General features: G+C 56.5%; 1 protein-coding gene and 1 long non-coding RNA gene across 5 annotated transcripts in view; one reads left to right on the top strand and one right to left on the bottom strand.

Annotated features, from left to right (window-relative positions):
- The window catches only part of Rapgef3 (Rap guanine nucleotide exchange factor 3), a 19,867-nt gene extending 1,165 nt beyond the window's left edge, over positions 1–18,702 (bottom strand). Inside the window, exons 1-27 of one of the 4 annotated variants that reach the window (XM_010638342.3) lie at positions 18,157–18,700; positions 17,501–17,713; positions 12,249–12,302; positions 12,055–12,161; positions 11,771–11,892; positions 11,462–11,630; positions 10,881–10,965; positions 10,529–10,589; positions 10,359–10,435; positions 10,031–10,177; positions 9,521–9,633; positions 9,190–9,278; positions 8,844–8,922; positions 8,474–8,633; positions 8,306–8,388; positions 7,885–7,924; positions 5,634–5,715; positions 5,128–5,274; positions 3,581–3,678; positions 3,060–3,185; positions 2,796–2,977; positions 2,462–2,552; positions 2,304–2,354; positions 1,314–1,401; positions 880–944; positions 406–460; positions 249–320 (exon numbers count right to left, since the gene is read on the bottom strand). In XM_010638342.3, coding sequence (XP_010636644.1) covers positions 249–320; positions 406–460; positions 880–944; positions 1,314–1,401; positions 2,304–2,354; positions 2,462–2,552; positions 2,796–2,977; positions 3,060–3,185; positions 3,581–3,678; positions 5,128–5,274; positions 5,634–5,715; positions 7,885–7,924; positions 8,306–8,388; positions 8,474–8,633; positions 8,844–8,922; positions 9,190–9,278; positions 9,521–9,633; positions 10,031–10,177; positions 10,359–10,435; positions 10,529–10,589; positions 10,881–10,965; positions 11,462–11,630; positions 11,771–11,892; positions 12,055–12,161; positions 12,249–12,302; positions 17,501–17,713; positions 18,157–18,162 — 2,662 coding nt within the window. In that variant the 5' untranslated portion in view covers positions 18,163–18,700. Of the gene's footprint in view, positions 1–248; positions 321–405; positions 461–879; positions 945–1,083; positions 1,222–1,313; positions 1,402–2,303; positions 2,355–2,461; positions 2,553–2,795; positions 2,978–3,059; positions 3,186–3,580; positions 3,679–5,127; positions 5,275–5,633; positions 5,716–7,884; positions 7,925–8,305; positions 8,389–8,473; positions 8,634–8,843; positions 8,923–9,189; positions 9,279–9,520; positions 9,634–10,030; positions 10,178–10,358; positions 10,436–10,528; positions 10,590–10,880; positions 10,966–11,461; positions 11,631–11,770; positions 11,893–12,054; positions 12,162–12,248; positions 12,303–17,500; positions 17,714–17,966; positions 18,048–18,156 lie in introns of those variants that run through there. The other 3 variants (XM_010638343.3, XR_004517237.1, XM_033763571.1) reach the window with 3 other exon arrangements.
- Positions 1–19,746, top strand: part of LOC117286135 — a 20,963-nt gene extending 1,217 nt beyond the window's left edge. Inside the window, exons 3-8 of the long non-coding RNA XR_004517238.1 lie at positions 25–103; positions 3,524–6,832; positions 7,558–7,795; positions 8,377–8,633; positions 16,998–17,267; positions 19,290–19,746. This is a non-coding gene — a long non-coding RNA (uncharacterized LOC117286135). The remainder of the gene's footprint in view (positions 1–24; positions 104–3,523; positions 6,833–7,557; positions 7,796–8,376; positions 8,634–16,997; positions 17,268–19,289) is intronic.
- The last annotated feature ends 1,065 nt before the right edge of the window (positions 19,747–20,811 follow it).

Genomic DNA, 20,811 nt, shown 5'->3' with positions numbered 1-20,811 from the left:
CTTTTTTTTTTTTTTTTTTGACAGGGTTTCACTAAGTTGCCCAGGCTGGGCTCAAACTCATGATCCTCCCGCCTCAGCTTCGCAGCCTTCCCTCCTCTTTAAGGTAACAGCCTCTCCTGACTCGCAGGTTTGTGCAGAGAGCATCATGCATGGCAGGGCCTGATTCTATCCCTGCCACTCAGCGAGTGCCCAGGAAATGCCAGCCACAGCTCCCCGTGGTCATCGCCCAGGCCTTGCACCTCACTCACACGTGGAAATCCTCGACGCCTGGCTGTCCTCATGGAGGTGGGAAACTCGGCTCCGGAGTGGTGAGAGAGGCACTAGTGGGTGAGAAGTAGGCATCAGAGACACAGCCACATCAGTGTCCCCCTGGGGGCTCCTGCCCAGGGCAGCCAGGCCTCTCACCAGTGCTGTGGCTTCGGCAGTGGTGCAGCAATCGCACAGCCCTGGCCATCATTCGCTGTGGGTGACACAAGGGCATGAGAGCTGGCCTGTGGGACGGCACCCTACCCTGCCAGAGATCCAAGCTCCTTTGAACTAGGTGCTCCTGGGGACTAAGGGGCTAGAAGAGCTAGGGTCCCTACTGCTTCAGCCCAGTGCATGGAGAGGCCCAGCAGGACCAGGAAGTGGAGGAAGACAAGAGGTCAGGCAGGACTCAGACAAGGCCGGAAGGGACTGTCATTGAATGGTGAGGTGTCTGACACCATCACCTTCCGGGACCCAGGAGAAAGCAGACCCACCAGTTTGTAAGAGTAAGGCAGGGGCTGTTTAGCAAGTATCACATTTGTGGCTTTCCTAACAAGCGTCAGTCTCCTCCTCTCCACAACCTTCCAGGCTGTCATCCCATCTCCCAGCTCATCCCACTCTCCCAGAACTCACCATCTTCTCAAAGTTGATGAGATTCTCCACTAGTGTGTGGTTTCCCTCGTGGATGAAGGTCATGTCTACAAAGGGATGATTTGCTCATAGGTCCCCAAATTCCCTCTCCCTTCTGCAGCCCAGGAAAGATGAAGGCAAATAATGGGGAGCTTGGAGCCTACCTCACCCCACACTGCCTTCTGCCTCTCACTCCCTACAGCTGACCTGCAGCGCCTCTTGGGGTCCCTTGGGACTGGACCACAGCTCTCTAGCTAGCGTAGCCTTCTTTTCCTTCATCTTAGCCCTTCTAAGAGCCTGTGAACCCTTAATTCATCTTTGCACTCCCGAGGCTCAGCAGCTGGGCTGCAATAGCAGAAACAGCGTGAGTAGCGTGAACGGTGAATAGCAGCCAACCATGAGCCTAGAAGCAGGAAGGTGGGCGCTGGTCCTCTTACCTTTGAGAAGAAGGGGCATGAAGGGGATGATGGGAGGGGAGAGCTTAGTGAGGGCCAGTCGATACACTCGGTGGTTCCACGAGGGGTCCTGAGGCGGGGAGACCACAGTGGGGGGTGGGGGTGCACACTGTCACCCAACACAGCCCCAACACGACCAAACGTCCCACCCATCTGCCCGCCACAGAGAGAGGCTCCAAGCTCAGCCACTGCTTGGCCATATCCTTCAGGCACCCCTGCCACTGCCAGTTTACATGCACCTGGCTCCCTGAGCTACTGAGGAAACTGGGAGGGAGGGGTGGTCACAGGGTCCTGAGGTTGCTGGGATTCATTCTCAAATTCTCTCTCCCTCTCTCTTTCTCTCTCTCCCACTCTCCCTCCCACACCCCCACACCCCTGTAAATTCCTCTGAAACTCTTGAGTCCCACAAGGTGAACTGTTTTCTTAAGGGCTCCCAGAGCTATGCTGGTAACAACTCTAGTTCCTTTCTTGCCCAAACACTTCAGAACCCTCAAAAATCCCTGGAGGAAGAGGACTCAGCCCCACAACTCTTTCCTTGTCTTTGTCCTGGCCTGGCCCACAAGCCCCTCGGGAGTCCTGGAGAACTCCTGACAAGCTCTGGCCTCAGCACCATGAGTGCTTAGTGCTAGGACTACTTCCTGAGTGCCCAAGCACAGTAGCTACAGTCTAGCACCCCCAGTGCCCCAGCACCTCACACCCAAGACGTCCCCTGTGCTCTCTCCTGGTCATCATAGGATCTCACAGCCACTGCAGATGCCCCTATGGGTACACCTTGAGTGATAGGATCCACCATGCTGCCCTCATCACATGCTATATACCCCATCCCCCAGCCAGCTCCCCACACACCCTGGCCAGAGGGAACCAGGCCCTGGCTCTGTGTTGGGAACCCTGAAAAGTGACCACAGACAAGCAGAGGGCCACTGGAACCCCAGAGTTGGGGTTTCTAGAGGGACAGCCACATCCAGCACTCACCAGCAGCCTCTCCAGGGCTGAGTACAGCTTCCGGACTTTGTGGGGCAGCCGCTGTGAAGAAGAAGCCATGAGCTGCCACTGCTCACAGGGAGCCCCATGCCCAGCCAAGACAGGGAAGAGACCAGACCTCAGTATCTGGGTCCTCTGGGGGAACCTACCTCCCAGGTGTGGGCCAGGCGGCTGATGGCTGAGTTGCTAAGGCCAAACATGATGGCAAAGAAGGAATTGAGATTCTTTTGCTCCTTGAGGCTGTGGGTAGAGGAGCAGAGATGCTCAGGGGAAACACCATACTCACCACACCCCGGGTAACAGCCAGGCCTGGGGCTTGGACAGGGCCCTGCAGCAGCGCTGCCTCTGTAGGACAGGGTGGGGAGGCAAAGAGCAAAGTCTCTGGGGACCCAGGAACATGGGACAGCAGATTCAGCAACAGAATGAGCAAGGAAGGGATCCCAGGACTCCAGCCACACACCCCACTCTCCTGATGGCACTTACTGGGCTGCCAGCTTGATGAACTTCCTGAGCAGCTGGGCCCGCAGGCCCGGCACGGAGCAGAGACAGAGCTCTGTGGCCACCCAGTACTGCAACTCATTGAAACGGCGCATGAGGCGCTCCAGGTTGGCTGTGGTGACGTCCCGCAGGTGCTGGGGGCCCAGCACATAGTGGATCAGTTCCACCTGCGTGGGGAGACAAGGAATCAGCATGCACTGAGCAGGGCACTCTGCCACCCCTTCCTTCCCACAGCTTGGCCTCACGTACCTGGTGGATGCTGTTGAACAGGTTCCAGTCATGGTCTGTCAGCTGCCCTGCCAGGTCCTTGGCACTCACCATATCCAGCCCCTCCGCAGAGCCCACAGTAGGCCCCAGCTGCTCAGGGTGTGGGGTCTGCAGATAGAAGAATGCTCAGGCAGGTGCCTGAGGAATCCAGGGGACAGGATGGGGTGGGAGACAGGGCTTGGGGGCAATGCCCTGTGCCTTGGGAGGAGGGCGGTGTGGTAGCAGGAGCACCACAGGCAGTGCAGGCTTTCCTAAGGAGTCATCTTGCTGACTGCTGCCCCATACTGGGATTCCCAGTAGTGGAGTTCATGTTCCCTAGGGATCCCCTAACTAGAGCAGGTCCTCTTTCTCCTTGGGAGCTCGCCACCAGCACTATGACACCCCCACACACACAATCTTTGGAATCTCCCCATCAGCTGAGATCCACTTCTTCCTCTTCCTCCCAGAATTCATCTCTGCCACCCTCAAAACAGAGCTCTTCCCTGACCTCGCCTGGACCCTACCAGCTTGTGCACTTCCTGCTGGTTGACAACAAAGAGCCGCTCGTTGAGACCCAGGGAAGTGGCCACACCACGGGCATCTGGCTGCAGGCCAATGGCATCTGCAAGGAGAGTGGAGGCTGCTGAGTGGGGCTGGGGAGGAAGCCAGGGTCTAGGTGGGGGCCCTGATTGGGAGATTCCTTTTCCAGCAGTGGCCAGAGCTGTGGGCGGGTGCTGTAGGAAAGTGGGGGTGCATGCCCTGTGCCCTAATTCCTCTCCTTGGACAGCACAGAGAGGAGTATGAAAAGGGGATCCAGGGTGAAGTTCAGCTTCCCTGATCCTCAGCTTCCTCCTCTGGAAAATGGAGACTGTATGACTTGTCAGTGGTCTGACCATCAGCGGTCGGTCGAAAAGACAACCAGCACAGAGCAGGTCTTACTTAATAAACATGAGGAGAACTGCAACTCATCAGATGGTCACCAGAGGGCAGTGCTTCCCAGAGCAGAGCACCCAGGTGACCTCGTGGGGCTTTGCTCCCTTCCTGAAGGGAGAAGGCTTTTCTCACCTACCCTCTTTGCCATTATTCTCCGACTGTTCCCTATTCTGTTCCACCCTGGGCTTCAGCTGTCAGGCCAGGGGTGTGTCTTTCACAGGGAACAGTGGCTTTTAGTGCCCCAGGTTCTCCGAAAGCAGATCTTGATAATCCTTATGCAATCACATTCCAGGCCTTTGTGCCAGGCCCCAGCTGCATGAGCTACACTCCTATCTCTTGCCTAGCAACCGCCACAGCTCTGTACAGATGGCTACAGTGACAATGCTCACTTTCCAGCAGGGAAGGGAGGCTCAGAGAGGCCATACAACTTGCTCAGGGTCCCACAGCTAGTTAGCAGGTGATCTGGGATTCCAGTGCAGGTCTGGGAATCCATCTGGCTAATCTACTTTATTTACCATGGTACCTCTGGCTCCTAACTCACTTCTGATCCATGGCTGACCCTCAACAATGTTTGCTAAATGACTAAATGATGAGGATTGTCTAAGTACAAAGGCCAGCTACATTCCCATTTCCTGTTTGAGCTGGGGGAAGCCACTCAATCCCCAAGCTTCAGTTTCCCTGTCTGAAAATAGGGCACAATTACCAATTGTAGGATTGTTATTAGGATTAAAGGTATATTTAAGAATGATAATGGCAGCAGCTAAAACTTACATAGTCCTGAGCATGTGCTAGGCACCTTCCTAATCCCCTCTGCGGATTACCTCACTTCTTCTAGGAGGCAAAGACTCTTATTCTCCCCACTTTGCAGACGATGAAATCCAGCACAGAGAGGTTAAACGCCCAGCCCAGGACACACAGCTAATGAGCTCACAGCTGGTGTCAAATGCAGGCAGCAGGCTCCAGAGTTTATGCTCACAATTCCTACACGTAAAGCAGTGTGAACAGAGGCAGTGCACCTCCCAGACGTGCCACCCGTCATCAGCACTGGTGACAATGATGCATAGGATGATCTTAACCCGGGGGTCTGAGCATGGATTTGAGGGGCCCCTGCCTTGGGGTCTATTGGGACACAACTCACCGCCTGCAGAATTGACCTTCACCAGCACCTGCCCCTTCGTCCAGCCATCCTCCTGGGCCAGCGCCACCATCACCTCTCTCACTGAGGCCGTCACAGGCAGCTGCAGGGTCAGCACTGAGTGGTCCGGCCGGCAGATGTCATAGGGCACTGGGGAGGAGGACTGGGCTGAACTGTGGGAGGAGCTGCCTGGTCTCCTCAGCTCAGGAGGGAGAGGGCAGCAACTGCACAGAGGGAGGGACCCCCCAGGAGTGGGGAAGAACAGGCACAAAAGGGAAGCCCAGTGGCGGGGCAGAGCCAGGTGTGTATGTGTTGGGGGGTGGGGGTCTAAGCTAGCACAGGAGCACAGAAGGATCTGCCTGGCAGCCTGGAACAGAGTCGCCAGGGACAGCAGCAGGCTGCCCTTGACTCAGGGAACCCCAGGTCGAGGTGACAATAGCAGGACAAAGAGAGGTAGAGGCGGCCAAGTGCAGAAGCCAGGCTGTGCCCTTCTGGCTGGGACCACCCACCTTTGTCCCCAACTCTGATGGCACAGTTGCTGCTTGGGAGAGGCTCATCCTGGCTGGGGAGCCAGACAGGTATGTTCCGGACCTGGGAGGAAGAGAAAGTAAGGTTGAAAGGACATGGGACAGGATGCCGGCAGGGACAGGGAGGGGTCTTTGTCACCAGGACCAGGAAGACGAAAGCACCACACTACCAGAAAGCTCTGCTTGCCACGTTAACCTGAGTCCAGGTGAGGCCCTGGGACCAAGGCTCCAGAGGAGACAGAACTGTGTAAGGTGGGTGAGACGGTACCCTCCACAGGTACATCCTTCCTTCTGTGCCCAAAAGATCCAGAGCCCTTCTCTTCCTTTCCCTCTTCAGTTACCATCTGCTACAAGCCAGGCATTGTTTTAAATAAATAATCACAATAGCCCTTTGATAAAAAATATTATTATTTCCATTTTATGGATGAGATAATGAGGCACAGACTGATTAAATGAACATGCTCAGGGCCACACAGCTGCTGAATGTCAAAGCTGAAATCCTGCCCCTCCCTCCCTCCTTCCTTGTCCACCACCACCCTGTCAAGCCCAACAGCAGGCAGGCAGTGGGCTGCAGGCACTACAGAGCCTCCACTGACAGGGCTGCCCCACGTGGTCCTTCTCCCCCCACCCCCCTGCTTCTTCCAACCTGGGGCTGACTCCTCCCTGCCACCCTGCATTCGGCAGATTCCCCAGGTCCGGACCTCAGGCCTCTGGTCTCCCCTAGACTTCCTGGTCTTAGCCTTCCTCTGACTTCCTCACAACCTGGATGCCACCTACTTATGGATAAGACTCAAAATGCTGCCACCTGAGTCGCGCTTCTGCAGGCTCTGGTCCCAAACACCTTCTGGATGCCTCCTCGTCCATTATCTGCCACCCTCACCTCCACACACCTGCAAGGTCCCCCTATTCACTCCTCCCAGGGCCACTGTTCCGCTCCAGGCTCCTCCCCTCACTCCTGCCTGCTACAATGGCCCAACTGTTCTCCTCCGCTGACCCTCAGGTGACTCCAGCCCCGCTCCTCCAATTGGCCTGGGCAGAGCCCATGGAAGTGCCCAGCTCAAGGCAATCATTGTCTGTGGATGAGCCTGGTCTTCCGCTGACCTCTTCAAATCCCCAATCAGATCCTGTCAGTCCCTGGCTCAAGCCTCTCAAGGTCTGCACTGATCTCAAGACAAGACCTGGTAACCCTCCATGCTGTGGCTCCTGCCCACCTTTCCAGCCCCTCTGCCATCCCCTCTTGCTCTCTGTCCCCCAGGGTCACCTTGGGGTCCTCTTTGTCCTCATCCCCCAGACCACAGCTTCAACTCTGCAAACATTTTCCCCCAGACCCAAAAGCCAAATCAGCCCTTCTCCTCCCCAGCCTCCGGGGACCCTGGTCTTTGTATGTCATGAGGTTGTTTCACAGCCTTGCCCCTTGCCTGCGGGCACAGGCCAGGGGTGGCTCTGCCAGCCATGGTGCCATCACAGGCAGCCAGCACAGTGCCTGGCAGGTGAGGGCAGTTCCTGGGTGTCAGCCACTGCCCTCACCTATGAAGCAGTGTCCCAGAGGGAGTGACGATAAACTGATTTGAAGGAAATAGTAGAGGACACCCGGGGTCATGCAGGGGAGGGGTTGGTTTGGATAGGGAGACAGGAGGAAAGAGAATGAGAAGGACCCAGGCAGGCATAGTTCTGAGCAGAATGTCAAGCACAGAGGCCCAACATGAGCCCAGCGTCACCTCTAGAAGAGGAGCAGTGGGAGCCTCCAGTCCGCAGGAGTGTGGGGCAGGTGAGGTGGGCTGGCTGAAGGCTGAGGTGAGGCATTTGGATTTCCTTCCCAACACAACCTACCTTTCCAGTCCTTTCTCCCCCCATCCCTCAGCCAGTCTGGGTTCCAGTCACATCTTGCTTCCCTTTGCTCCCCCAGCCTCAGGTTGGAATAGCACTGGCCACCTAGACTCCTCTAGGGAGGGGTCTCAACTTCCCCTGGATCCCCGCAGCACTGGCCACTAGGAGCCCTCGGGCCTTGGCAAATCTAGTGACCAAGCCTCCGATGCCAGCTCTGCCTGGGCAAGAACTGCTTCTTGGAAGAATGAAGCGGGGTGGCGAGGAAGGTCCCGCTTGGACCTCAGCATCCTCCCTCCACTCCCCACGGGACACACACGGTGAGGTCCTGGTGGGGAACCTTCCCACACACGGCTTCTCCAGGGAGGAAGCTGGGGCGGGAGAGATGGTGGTGGTATGGGGCAGGTACCTTCAACTGCGGAGATGCGCTCCCATAGCCATTTTCCAACCTGTGGAGCAAGAGAGAAGGGCTGTGAATGGGACATCAGGCAGGGCTGGGCTCTGGATCCCACTCTGCCCCCACCAGAGCTCAGAAGGCAGCGGTCTAGGAAACTCGGGTGGGCGGGGCTGGCAGGGACTGCCACTGCTGTACCAGGGGATACACGTGCACCTGCTGGGGGAGTGAGAGCTGCGGTGCACTCAGGATGGGACAGGAGCGAGCGGTGACTGCATGACTGCAAGAACAGACAGAAGCCCGAAATCAGAGTGTCCATCAGGGAGTTGCTAGGAACCACTGAAATGAGTGCTACTGCCTGGATTCTACAGCCAGGGCCAGCCCAGAGCGTCCACCCCCCATCCCTACTCAAGGACAAGTGAAGGCAAAGGGCCACCTGTGGTGTCGCCTCCTCTCAGACCCCTGCTCCCTCAGCAGGTTGCTGAGCCGGCTGTCCTTGCTCACCAGGTCAGAGAGTTTCTGTAAAGAGCCGAGATTCCCTGAGATTGGCTACTTGTAGCTGAGTCTCCGCCACAGCCCGGCCAGCCTTGCCTCACTCGGGTACCTGGAGGAAGCTGGTAGCCACGGGGTCCTTGTGGAGCATGGGACCATACAGGGCCACCCAATGGCTGACCAGCCGCAGGATCTGCTGCCTCCTGTTGCAGATGTAGGTGCTGCACTCCTGCTCGCTGCCTCCTGCAGACTCCGCCGGCCCCGCGTGGAAGGTGAGTGCCAGTCAAGGGAACCATGACATGCTACTGGGGTCACCCGCCACGCTTGAGGAGGGCAGGATGCCCCCTGTGCCCCAACAGGCTGGTCCTGGGACTAGGCTGGCCCCTGAGAGGAATCCTCGCAGCCCAGCCAATGGGGGAATCCATTGCCAGACACCACACACCACCCTGCCCCTACCCGCGTTGCCAGGGCAGGGAGGATATTGGTGCAGCAGAGCAGTACAGAGCTGGGCGGTAGGCATGAAGACACTGTGGGTCAGGAGGAAGTCACTGAGGAACATCTCTGTGGGACAGGGTGGGTGCAGGAGTCTTCAGAAGCCAAGTCTACTGAGCACAGCCAGTGCAGCCCTTCCCCAGTCCCTCCACAGGCAAAGAAAGGCCAGCGATGCCCAGCCCATGTGAGGGTACCTCCCACACAGGCAAAAGCACAGGTAAGCAGACATCATGCTGACTGGCTGTGTGGACCAATCCAGTGCCTGGCCCTTTCCCAGGCTGTGCTGACCAGGGGGTGAGTCAGGGAGCAGGCAGGGAGGGTATCTCCTGCCCCTACCTGTTGGGTCATGAGCACTGGAATCCGGCCGCATGGCCTCCAGCAGCAGCTCTAGGATCTTCTCCGGAGTGCCAGACATCACCTTGTACCTAGCAGGCACAGCTGGTCGGTAGCACTTGGGCCATGCCTCCCCCTCTCTCATCCGTGAAAGACATTAATCATCAATGACATCACTTCCCAAGGGCCAGCCCTGTCCCGCTTTGGGGTGCAGGAAGATGATTTGGGGAGCCCATTCTAGTCCTTCCATAGTCAGAGGGCAGGGCGGGCTGTGACACAGGGAAAGAATCAAAGGCTGGGAAATGGTGGAGAGGGAGCAGGGCGGGTGCCTCACCGGTTTTGGCCTGGAGTTTGGGGGCGTGAAGGGCCAGCACCCTGAGAGGTCTTTTCTAGCACCAGCACCACCTTGCCATGCTCTTCCAGCCTCATGGTCTTTGCTTCTACATCCTGGGGAGCAAGCCACATATGGGGTTCAACTCCACCAGGACTTCGTTGCACCCTGTCCTTCACCTCCTCCCCTTCCAGATGCCAAGCCCACCCCTACAGCGCCCTCACCCAGACCTTGGCCCCTGACCCCCTGCCAAACCCCTCCTCCAGCCCTTGCCTGTGGAGGCCTCACTCCGCACAGATCACCTCCCCTTGTGCCCTGTCCCCCGTACTCCTGGCTGCCACACACTGAGTTCTCACTAAGTTCCCCAGTGGTATGGGCTTCACCTCCTCACACAAGCTTACAGTCCTTGCCCCAGCCATCACACCCAGCCTCTTCCTGTAGCCTCTCTCTGTTCCCACTCTGTACCCAACTCTAGGCCTCTGTTCTCTGCCTTCCCCAGCCCCAGAGAGGCACCTTAATGATTCGGTTGAAGTCCTGTTTGTCCACACGCAGAAAATGACAGTTATCTTCTCGCAGGATGATGGTGGCCGCCCGGGGTGCATCATTCACCAAAGCCAGCTGGCCAAAGTCATCTCCCTCGTGCAGAGTGGTCACCAGCCCCTGCAGCCAGGCCTCAGTCACAGCTTACCCTGTGCTCAGCCCTTGCTGGGTCAGACCCAGACAGGAAGTATGGGGCATCAGAAGTTTTGGGACCAGCCTGGGCACCGTCCACAGGACACTAACCAGGACACAGTTAGAACGTAACAACCTAGGGAAGTGGGAGATCCCAAGGGGGTCTCACCTTGCCATGGGTCACCACGTTGACAGATCCCTTCCAGATGATGTACCACGAGGTGCCCTTGTCCCCCTGGCTGAACACTGACAGAGGCACAGATGAGGTACTCCCCTTCCATTACTGCCAGTCCCCCAGAACCCTGCCCCGTCCAGGTCCCTGCACCCAGCCCAACTTACACACTGTCCCTGCCTTGCTGTGGGGCTCAAAAACCAGGACGGCTGCTAACTCCCGCTTCACCTGTGAGCAGGGAGGGGAGGGTCAGTTTGGAGGTGGGGAGAGATTAGGTTTGTGCAAATGCCGGGGCAGAGATATGTCTAGGTGTTGCCGGGACGTGGCAGAAGGCAAGGCCAGGGCAAGATATGGCAAAGACAGGGGGAAGATATTCAGATCGAGGGTACAAAATTAGATTGAGAATGCCCAGCCACAGTGGGTGGAGAGGGAACTGCCTCTGGACCCAGCAGTGGGAGCCTAAGGGAGTCATCTCTGGGACAAGGACAGATCTGGATGGACCCTGGGAAGAGGACTCACCGAGTTGGAGAGGTGGGCCACAGCCTTAATGTGCAGCAGCTCCTCAAAGATGAGGTCCAGCTCCTCGTCCATGCGCTGACCTGGGCTGTGGGCACAGAAGTCACGAGCACATGAGGAACCGTGGCCCAGGGCCAGGTGTGGGAGCCACCCCATCCACCTGGCTCAGGTCTAGGGCCAGATGTCACCCGCTCTGTGATCTTTAGCAATAGCGGAGTAATCCCCACGACAGCCCAGTGACGCATGTTTTATTATTCTCACTTGACAGGAGAGGAAGCTGGTATGGAGAGGACCAAGGTCACTCAGCTAGTAGCTAGCAGAGCTGGACTTGGAGCCTTGAGCTGCCTGCAGATTCCAAAACCTACCCTCTTTCAGCCAGGGCTGCACTGCAGAGTGGGAAGGGTCCTGCGAGGACCTCTGGCCCGCAACCTCATTGACAAAAGAAACAGGCTGGGCGTAGGAGGGGCTGGAGGCCACACACGGAGTCCATGGCAAAGGTCAGGTCTCAAAGAGGAATTTAAAAGTCTATGAGTCTCAATGCCACATGGGACCTGGGGTTGGGGGGTGCAGGGCTCCCAACTCACGGCTTTCGAAGTGCCACAGTGAGCAGGGCATCAGGTCCCCGCTGGGAGAGCAGGGCCATTGCCTCAACCAGCTCCTCCTCCAGCTCATGAGGTCCTGCAGGCTGGGGCTCCAGCCCCAAGAACCGGTAGAACTGGGCATCTCGGTCCTGGAAGGTCCAGTCGTGTTTCACTGAGGGACCAAGGCCCAGGCATGGGGAGGAGAAGAAATTGAGGCCACGTAGGTGTGAGGTCCCTATTGTCCCCTCCCCACCTCCACCCTCTTGGGACCTATTGCCCAGCCCTGGATCCCTACCCTGGGCTCAGGCTCACCATGGCAGAGGGCACCTTCATCCAGGAGCACCTGGCAGATGCCCACTGCTTGGCTCCGGGAATGGACCCCGACCCCCAGGGCCAAGATCCCGTCCACCAGCTCCCTTCCAGAGCAGCACTGCCTGCAGGAAGGTAGGAGGCTCTGCATCAGAAAGGCGCCATTGGAGACCCAAGCCTGGCTCTTCCCCAGAAGCAGGGTTAGGCCCAGATGCCTGGGATATGGTAGGAAAAGGAAAGAGATGGTGGGGGCAGGTGGGCCAGGGGAAAGGCAGGGGCCCACTCACCGATAGAGTCTGAGATGGTACTTCCGATCTCGGATGAGAGTCGGGCAGGCAGCCAGGAGATGTCGGTGTAGGTACCTCCCAGCCCTGAGCACACGCTCCGTGGAGACCTTGGCAGGACGAAAGGCACTGCCGACTCAAACCCTGCAGCCCTCCACCTGCTGCCCCCTCTCACCCCACCCTTTCTTAGCCTATACCTGCTCTAGGCTGTCACTGAAATCCAGGGACTCCTCGCTGTTGGTGAGTGGCGTCTGTGAACAGCAGAGAGAATTTGTAGGTTGGCATGAGGCCTTCAAACACAGCTGAGGGGCTCTTCCCTGCCCACCTCATTCCCACCCTTGCTGCCCCAAATGCATCCTTTTAGTTATTCATGCAACAAATGAACTTTCCTGGTATATTCTTATCACCAGGCTTCGCCTCTTCCCACCCTACCACCCATCACCAAACCCTTTTCTTCCTTCTGCACCAGAGCACTGTAACCCTACTGACAAGCACGCTAAGATCCCCGATCTGCTGACCCAGGACCTGAGTATGCCCAGGTTCCCAGGATAATTGTCCGTGTGTGGGGACAGGGACAAGGGAACTGGAAGGAACATGGGGGCAGGAGATAAGACCTATGAGAGGCCAGGATGACAGCGGCTCAGGAGGCCTGGGAACATGTGTTCCTGGGCTGGGCAGCAGGCCATGGACAGGCCATGGACAGGCTCACAGAGCCTTGGTTCAGCCTGGTTGTTAAAAATATAAACCCCCCTGAGGGCTGGGATTCAGCTCAGTGGCGCCATGCCTGCCTCACAAGCGCAAGGTCCTGAGTTCAAAAAAGTTCAAAGCCCTGGTACCAAACCAAACAAAACAAAACATCCCAAAGCTAGGCTCCTGGATTCAAATGCCCATTCCTTCATCTAGCAGTGGTGTGACCTTGAACAAGTGATTTACTCTCTCCCTGAATCAGTTTCCTCATGTATAAAATACCAGTAATGACCAACTCAGATGCTTCAGGAAGGACTGCATGAGTTAGTGTAGTGAAGGTTTAGACCTGTGTCTAGCATGAAGCTGTATATACATGTTAGCTGTTATTATTCATCAGTGAGGGCCAGGGTGGGGCTGCTTGCTAGAAGGCTTCATTCCTTTGAGAGATGCTCTGAGTCCACCAGCCTGTAGGAATGAGCAAGACTTTGGCAGTATGGTGGACTTGTTCAGGGCTTGTCATGGACTCACTGGTTAATAAGGTTTCCCTGTCCTTGGCGTCAGTGGAGGCATCAGAACCCCAGGGGCCTTTGATGTCAGTCATGAAAGCCCCCCACAATTCTTCTTTTCTAACTACTTGAAAACTGGATTTTGTGGACAGATCTGGACAGCATGCCCTGGCATCTACCAGCCTACCCAGAGGCAGAGTACGTTATAGTTTGCAGGGCATGCCTGCCTCCTTGATGTTAGGGGATCTAGAATCGAGTGTGAAATAGGCAGGTATTGTCTGTCCTCTAGGATGAATGAGGAAACAAAAGGCTAAAGGTGAAATGCCCTGTGTAAGTCACGTATACTTGGGATTGCCAGCCAGCTGCGGATAAACTCAAGTTCCTACCCTCAAGTGCTCACATTCTTGGTCTTGTTCCACCCACCACACCTGTCTGTTTCTTCTTCCTCCCACTTCCTCTCCTGCTTTCCCACCTGCACTCAGGGGCCTGGGAGAGACCTGGCTGGGAAGCTGGGCCCTGATGGATTCCCCTCCCCTGGGGTTGGCAGGTCCCTACATATAGGCATTTTGCCACTATGCCCAGGCAGAGGTCTGGCCCAGGGCTGGACGGAAGTCACTAGGTGTCCCAAGGGTATCCCTGCCTGGGTCATGGGGCCCAGCCCAGTGCCAGATCCAGAGCCCTGGAGACTTAATGACAGGAAATAAGGAGGAGGAGGAGCCAGGAAGAGAGTAAGGGCAGGAATGCTACCCAGCCAGCCCCCTGTGTTGGAACAAACAGTGCCTGAATCCTAACGACTTGTTGTTCGTATCAAAATGCCCAGGCCACCCCAGTCCCTGCCCTGGCTCCCTTTGGTGCCCACAACCCAAGCTTCAGCACCAGCTCCCTTCCTGGTATTATTCTGACCTGGGAGGGCACGTTAGGAGGGTGGTGCCAGAGCATGTGGCCAGGCTGATCATTTCCTGTCCTACGCTGGAGGATGAATGTCCCCATCTCCCACCCACCACACGTGGGAGCTGAGGACAGGCCCAAAGGCAGCTTTCTTTTCCCTGCGTAAGTGCTGAGAGCTGGAGTCTCAGTCACACAACTACCTAGAAGTGCAAGATGCTAGAAGTGCTGGCCTTGGAAGTAGGCATTTGTACCATTTTTCACAGAGGGAAGGAGGCTCTGAGGTCACATAACCTACCCTACAGTTGGCGAATACAGTTCACACCTGTGCATGTTGACCTCAAGGCCCGTGCATGCTCTGAGCACTGTGCCCCACTGTCACTGTGGTGCCTCCTGCTCTGTGTCATGGATGCCAGACAACAGAGGGGTCTGCCTTTGGGAATGTCCCACCACAGGTAGTTAGATAGGCTTGCTACAGAACCCCCCTTTCCCCTGAACTCTTCCGGGGCACTGGAACCCCTAGGATGGAGCAGGAATGGGGTTACTATGCAGGGGTCAAATGTGTTGATGCTGGTTCTCAAATAGCCATCTGGTCCTATGCTTTGTGTTGATTATTTGACCCCTCAGTGCCTCAGTAAAATAGGGTTGATATCTGTAAAATAGGGTTGATATAATAGCAGCACCTATCTCACATGAGGGTCAAATGGGTTAATAACATAAAGTACAAAGAGTGGTGCACACAGCAACTACTTAGTTAAGGCTGAATACAATGACTCACACCACCTTTATTATTTCGAGGTGGGCACCAATTACTCAGACACAGCCCCCAAAACACTGGCCCAGGCCCGGATCTGGTGGTCCTAAGTGTTAGCTCAGAGGTTCTCTGTTGGAAAGAAGCCACTGCCATGGGTTGAGGTGTAGGTCCTCACCCCCCTCCTCTCAGTCCTGGACAGGAAGGATCAGAGTAGAAGAGGAGGTGCTTAGTCCCCTGGCACCAACGTAGTAGATGGCCCCATCCTCCCTCCCTGTGGCCACCAAGTGTCAGAATGGGGCTGTAAGGACAGACACAGAGCCAGGCAGCGTGAGGACCTGTCAGACCAGTTCCCTTGGATGCACCTGAGGTCCCAGGCCAGGTTATGCGTGGTGGACAGGGAAAGAGGGTGGGGGACATTATGGGGGTCAGTGCTGTACTCTGCAGCCTCTGGCCTGAAGCAAAGTCCAGCTCTGTCACCTGGTAGCTGTACAACCCTGTCCCTGTCATTTAGCTTTGATGCCTCCATTTTCCCATCTACAGACTGGCGGTGGTGACCTTAGGGGCCATCCCACAGGCTGCAGTAGCATTCACTGATGTGGTAGCGGTGAGCTCTCATAGCCAGTACTCTGTAACCCTAACTCTATCATCCTTCACATGGGGTGGATGAAGGAATGGTGTTTTCTGTTTCAGAGAACAGGGCCATCCCCTTAAAAAAAGTCATTCAAAGAGAAGCAGCCCAGGCTTGTCTGAGTCTGTGGGACCCACCAGAGGTCACCGTGATCTTGCCCCTAGCTCCAGACATCGGACATCTTATCTCCCCTCACATTTTACAAAGAAAATGTTCATCCTATTCCAGGGCCACTTTGCCATCACTGCTAAGACCCTTCTGTGTCTAACCTCAAGCTCTCCTGCTATACCGTTTTCATTTTTTTCTTGTCTTGGTAGGAACAGAAAAAGCTCTCTCAGACCCCTCTCTGGGAGGTTGATGGGTTTTCCCTGGGGCCCTCTAAAAGCAAAGTGTGGCCTGGATAACTCCTACCCATGTCCTCCTAGGCCTCTGGCTTTCTTCCTTCACCTTGGTTGTGCACTTGCCCTGTGGGCACTGTTCCTTGCTCAGAGCCTTGCCTGGGGTAAAGCCATCATCAGGAGGGGAGAGGTGGAGCTGATGGGCACCAGAGCCCCTTACACAGGCACAATGGACTGAAACCACCCATTCCATCTTCCAGGGGTGGGCATCAAGAAAGGAGGGGCTGCCTGTTTCCAACCCTAAAAGTCTAAGCTCCCTCAAGTCACCAGCCCCTCTCCCCAATATACACACAGAGGGGGAAACTTATTCTGCACCTTTGACCCCATGTACACTTCAGCAACCCCTAAACCCACCCTGCCAACCTCTCCATGCAGGACACAGGCCAGCCCAGCAATTCTGGGGTCTCGAGAGGGTCAGAAACTAACCAGGCAGCCTCCTCCACCCGCTTCCAGTCTTTGGGTCCCAGGAGACCTTCCAGTGACCTCACTGTTCCGGTACCTGACCTTCTGCCTCTCACCCCTTACCTTGACTCCACAAGCTGGGAAGGGGACAGGAAATGTACAAGTAATTATAGCCAAGAGGGAAGGCAGCAGGGAGGGTTCTAGCCCACTGGCTCCAGCAGTAGCTAGCTGGCCCAGGGGTTGGGGAGCAGGGCCAGGTCCCAGAGGCCCCTTATCAGGAAGACCCAGGGAGAGTGGGACTGGCACAGACACCTGGATTCCCCTCTCAGCAACAACTACAAAGGAGCCCCCGCCCTCATTTCACCAGGCCTGTGTTTTCTCAATTCAGCCTCATATTCCAGTAAACAAATGGCAGCTGGACCAGGTAAGAGGAGGAAGATAGTGTTTGCTCTGATCAAAGAGACTTGCTTAGAAGAGATGAGCTGTCCCAAGTTTGTCACCCACGCCTGCCTCCCCCCCACTTCTTTACCTCTGACACCACCCTCCACACCCATTCAGGTGGGCACATACAACAGACCCATCACTGAATCCCAGGTGAAGGTACTCATTTAAGCCTGCTGGTTGGACCTTACTGCCGTTATTCTGCCCATTCCCACCCCAGCCTTCCTCATTCTTTATTTCTTCAGCTCCTTCTGATGTTTTTCAATGACAAAGGGGGCTTCGGTCATCCTGGATTCTCTGAACCTCTCAGAGCCTGCCCCTGAGTCCCCCAAAGCCAGATGCCAAGCAGTGTCCACAAGAACCCCCACTCCAAGAGCAAAAAGCAGAATTGGCCCAGTTCAGCCATTCAAAAGGGAGCAATTTGCCACGGTGACTTGTCAAGCACAGTAACCACTTGACTTGGCCCCCACATCTTCTGTCCCCACCCAGAAAGAGCACACAAGCTCCTAACTCTGGTAAGTGACAAAACCCTTTCTTCTTGCCCCCATGTCCAAATGGAGCTACCCACCCACCCACACACACACAGACACACAGGCTGTAGTGGTGTGAGCCACCCACACACCGAAGCCAAGCTTCTCCATCCTCGACTCCAGTGTACCACGCTGCACCCCGGGGTCAAGCTGGCCTACCAGCAGTGTGCCCGCACCAGCCCAGGTGCCAGGGTCTGGCCCACAGTGGCGGTACTCACCCAGCGAAGACCCTGGATGTGGGCGGGCCGCCGGTGCTCCAGCAGCAGCTGGTAGGAGCAGCTTCGGGGCAGGTGCATCCTCCTCAGCACCATGTTGAGCAGTGTCCCCTCAGGCACCACATCAGGAAGGCCCCCTATCTGAGGAACTCCTAGAACTGTGCTCTCTTCCACAGCTGGGCCCACCTGCCAGTGGCTCTCACCTGGCCAGCCCACCTGTGGCGCAGGGAGGAAAGTGGACAGCCATGGGCTGAGACAAGGACCGAGGCACAACTGCCCCAGGCAGAACCACTTCCTTAGAGTCCTCTGGACAGTCAGGCGGAGGTGCCTGCCAGGAGCCCGGGGGAGGGACAGGAAGACCTTCCCCGGGCCTGCCGGTCTGGCACGCAGGGGTCTCCAGCTGGCTTTCAGAAGATTGGGCCCTTCTTCCCCAGCCCTCTGGAATTCTGCCCCACCTCGAGGCTCCTACCCCTGCAGGGATCCCTGCCCCTGCCAGCTTGAGCTGTAGACTGCCCGGATCCCCAGAAGCACGGCTCAAACCCTCTTCCCCTGCTACCCGCCGACCAACCCTCTCTCACCCAAACTCCCCACGGGGTTGGCTTCCTCTCCCGCCCTCTCCAGCTCCTCCCTGACCCTGACCCTGACCCCACCTTACCCACCTTCATGTTCCTCCTGCAGTTCGCACTGCCGCCGTGCAGGCTCCCGCAAGAGGCTGAGGGATGCCCAGCCAGCCCCAGTCAGGTCCACTTGGGGGAGGGGTAGTGTCCGGGTGCGGAGGGATAGGTCCCAGCGTATGGACAGGGACGGTTCCGAGAAGACCCGCTGCCAGTGCAGCAAACTGCAGCGCTGGGTGGAGAAACTCCTCTGGGTGAATAGAGGGCTGGGGTCCTAGGGGCAGCCCCTCCCCACCCCACCCCCAGACCAGGAGCCCCGAGCCTCCGCCTTCGTCCCAGACGAAAAAGCCAGCTGACACGGGGCGCTGAAGCGAGGCTACAGCTGGCACTGGGCCGGGCAGGAGCTGTCACACCCCCTGCGCTGCCCGCCCCCTTTCCCCTCCCGGGGACTGGCCGCGGGGGTGGGGAGTGGCGTTTGGCCCCGCCGTAGGGGAGGGGCAGGGGCGGGCACGGGCTGGATAGGTGGAGTCCCGACCCCGGTACAGCGGGTGGGCCCAGACCCCGGCCCCGAAGCCCCTCAGCGAGTAGGAGCGGAATCTCGGGTGCAGGGCCGAGGTGCAGGGGCGGAGAGCGACCGCACTGGCCGCCACGTGGCCAGGAGGAGAAGCGCAAACACGGAAACCGGGGAAGGGGAGGGGGTGAGTCACTGCGGCCCCACCCGGGAGGGAAATCCGGGCTGGGGCCGCTTCCCGGCGGGGGGCGCCCTCCCTCCCGTTCCGGTTCGGGGTCTCTGGCAGCCGCGGGGAGGGACTGGACCGCTTTCCCGTGGGGAATCCCGCGGCCCAGTTCCCACCGAGGGGTTCCCAGGCGCTCACACTGGACACGGATGGGGAAATTGAGGCAGGAGAGGAAGGGCGGCGCTGTGGATCGACTGATGATCCGGGTAGGGAGCAGATTGAGGTCGTAGGAAGAGGCGTGGTTTGTGGCCAGCGAGATGGAGAGAAGGGATTTTATAGGGAGGGCCACATCCCCTGCCACGCGCTCACTTAGGCGGGACAGGTGGAGCAGACTCAGATTCCAGCCGTCTCAGGGTTCATGCAGGGGCCCCACGCCTCCCTGGGCCTCACTTTCCACCACCGCACAGGTTGCCCAGTGCTACTCTCTCATCCGTTTCCTAGAGGGCTGAGACCGAGAACCCGGGACAGCGACTTCCGTGAAGCCCGGTAATTGCTCAGGAGGATAATGAGGGTTTAGAAGGAGGCACAAGCCCTGCCCTCAACTTTCGAGGACCCTCTCCTTTTGCCTTTTCTTCATTTCTATTGCTGTTGAGCCTGCCAGACTGAGGAAGGAACATTGCTAACCAGCAGATGCCTCTATCTCATCCTGCACAGAAAATTATTTTCCTGACGGGGGAGGGGAATTTTAATTGTGGTTAAAATCCCCATCCCACCTCTTTTTTGAGACAAGGTCTCATATGTAGTTCACGCTGGTCCTGAACTTACAGTGTGCCCCAGGCTGACCTGGAACTCACCTCCCAAGTGCTGAGATGGTATAACACCATACTTAGCTAAAATCCTAATTTTAATGGGTATGTGTATACATTTTCTTCAGGAGTTTATTAAAGTCCATGTTCTGACTCCCAAAATTTGGGTTCAGTCTTATTGACATGAAATGGAAACATTACTTTAAACAAACATCTCAGGTCATCTGCTGTGTCCATGCTTTGAGAAACACTGACTGCATTTTTAATATCTTCCAGGGAAGGCGATAAATTTGGCCCCAGACCTAAGCCCACCCACCCAGGTTCCTGGAATTTGAAAGAAAAAAAGAAAAGCCTGGATCCTGACAGAGAAGGGTGACTGGCCAGGGGCCTCAGCTGTGCATGGAGAAAAGCACTGGGCACTATGGGTTAGAGTAGTGAAGCTTCAGGATACTGTGGACAGTGCTGGCCCAGAAGTTCCTACCAGAGAGTTTCCTGAGACTGACAGTGGGGTCTGAAAGGAGCCCCTATTTCCTATTGCTGCTGCCCCTACTTTGGGCAGGTGGGAAGATGCCTGGAGGGGAGGCAAGGTTACCTGCCTGCCCAGAGATCTTGCAGCAGAGCCACAAAAGCTAATCATGTGCCCAGCACTGTGCCCCAGTGCTTTCCCTGTATTTCCTCCCCGCCACAATCCTATGAAGTAGGCACCATCCCCTCTCTACATATGGGAAAACTGAGGCTCAGAAATACTACTTGCCAAGATCATACTAGTAGTGAACAGTGAAACTGGGGCCAAAATCCAGTTTGTCTGGTTTGACTTAACCCTCATGCTACACTGCTGGACACATCAAATTCACTCTTCTCATCTAGCTGGGGCAGGTCCTTCCCCTCGCAGGATTCCAAATGGGGATTGGGTAGCAAACTTATATTCAAGGCTGAGTCCCAGAGGGGCCAAGCGACTGTGAGGTATGTCTGAAGAAGGCATCCAAGCCAGACGAGTCATCTTGGGGACAATCTGGTTACCCCCTGGTGCAGCCTCCACCCTCCTTTGACTGTCAGTAGATACATCCAGGTGGCAGGTGTGTTAAATTAATTAATAATAACATTAGTTAGCACGTACCAGGCCCTATTCTTGATACTTTATATACATTCATTGACCTAATTGTCCCAACAACCCTGTGAGATAGTTACTATTGTTATCACACCTTATGGAGAAGGAA

The sequence above is a fragment of the Fukomys damarensis genome, unplaced genomic scaffold (genome assembly GCF_012274545.1).
Source record: "Fukomys damarensis isolate Sample0158 unplaced genomic scaffold, DMR_v1.0_HiC HiC_scaffold_15, whole genome shotgun sequence".
In the NCBI taxonomy this organism is placed as follows: domain Eukaryota; kingdom Metazoa; phylum Chordata; class Mammalia; order Rodentia; family Bathyergidae; genus Fukomys; species Fukomys damarensis.
Note: the sequence above shows the minus strand (reverse complement) of the source record. Positions and strands in the feature narration are given on the sequence as shown.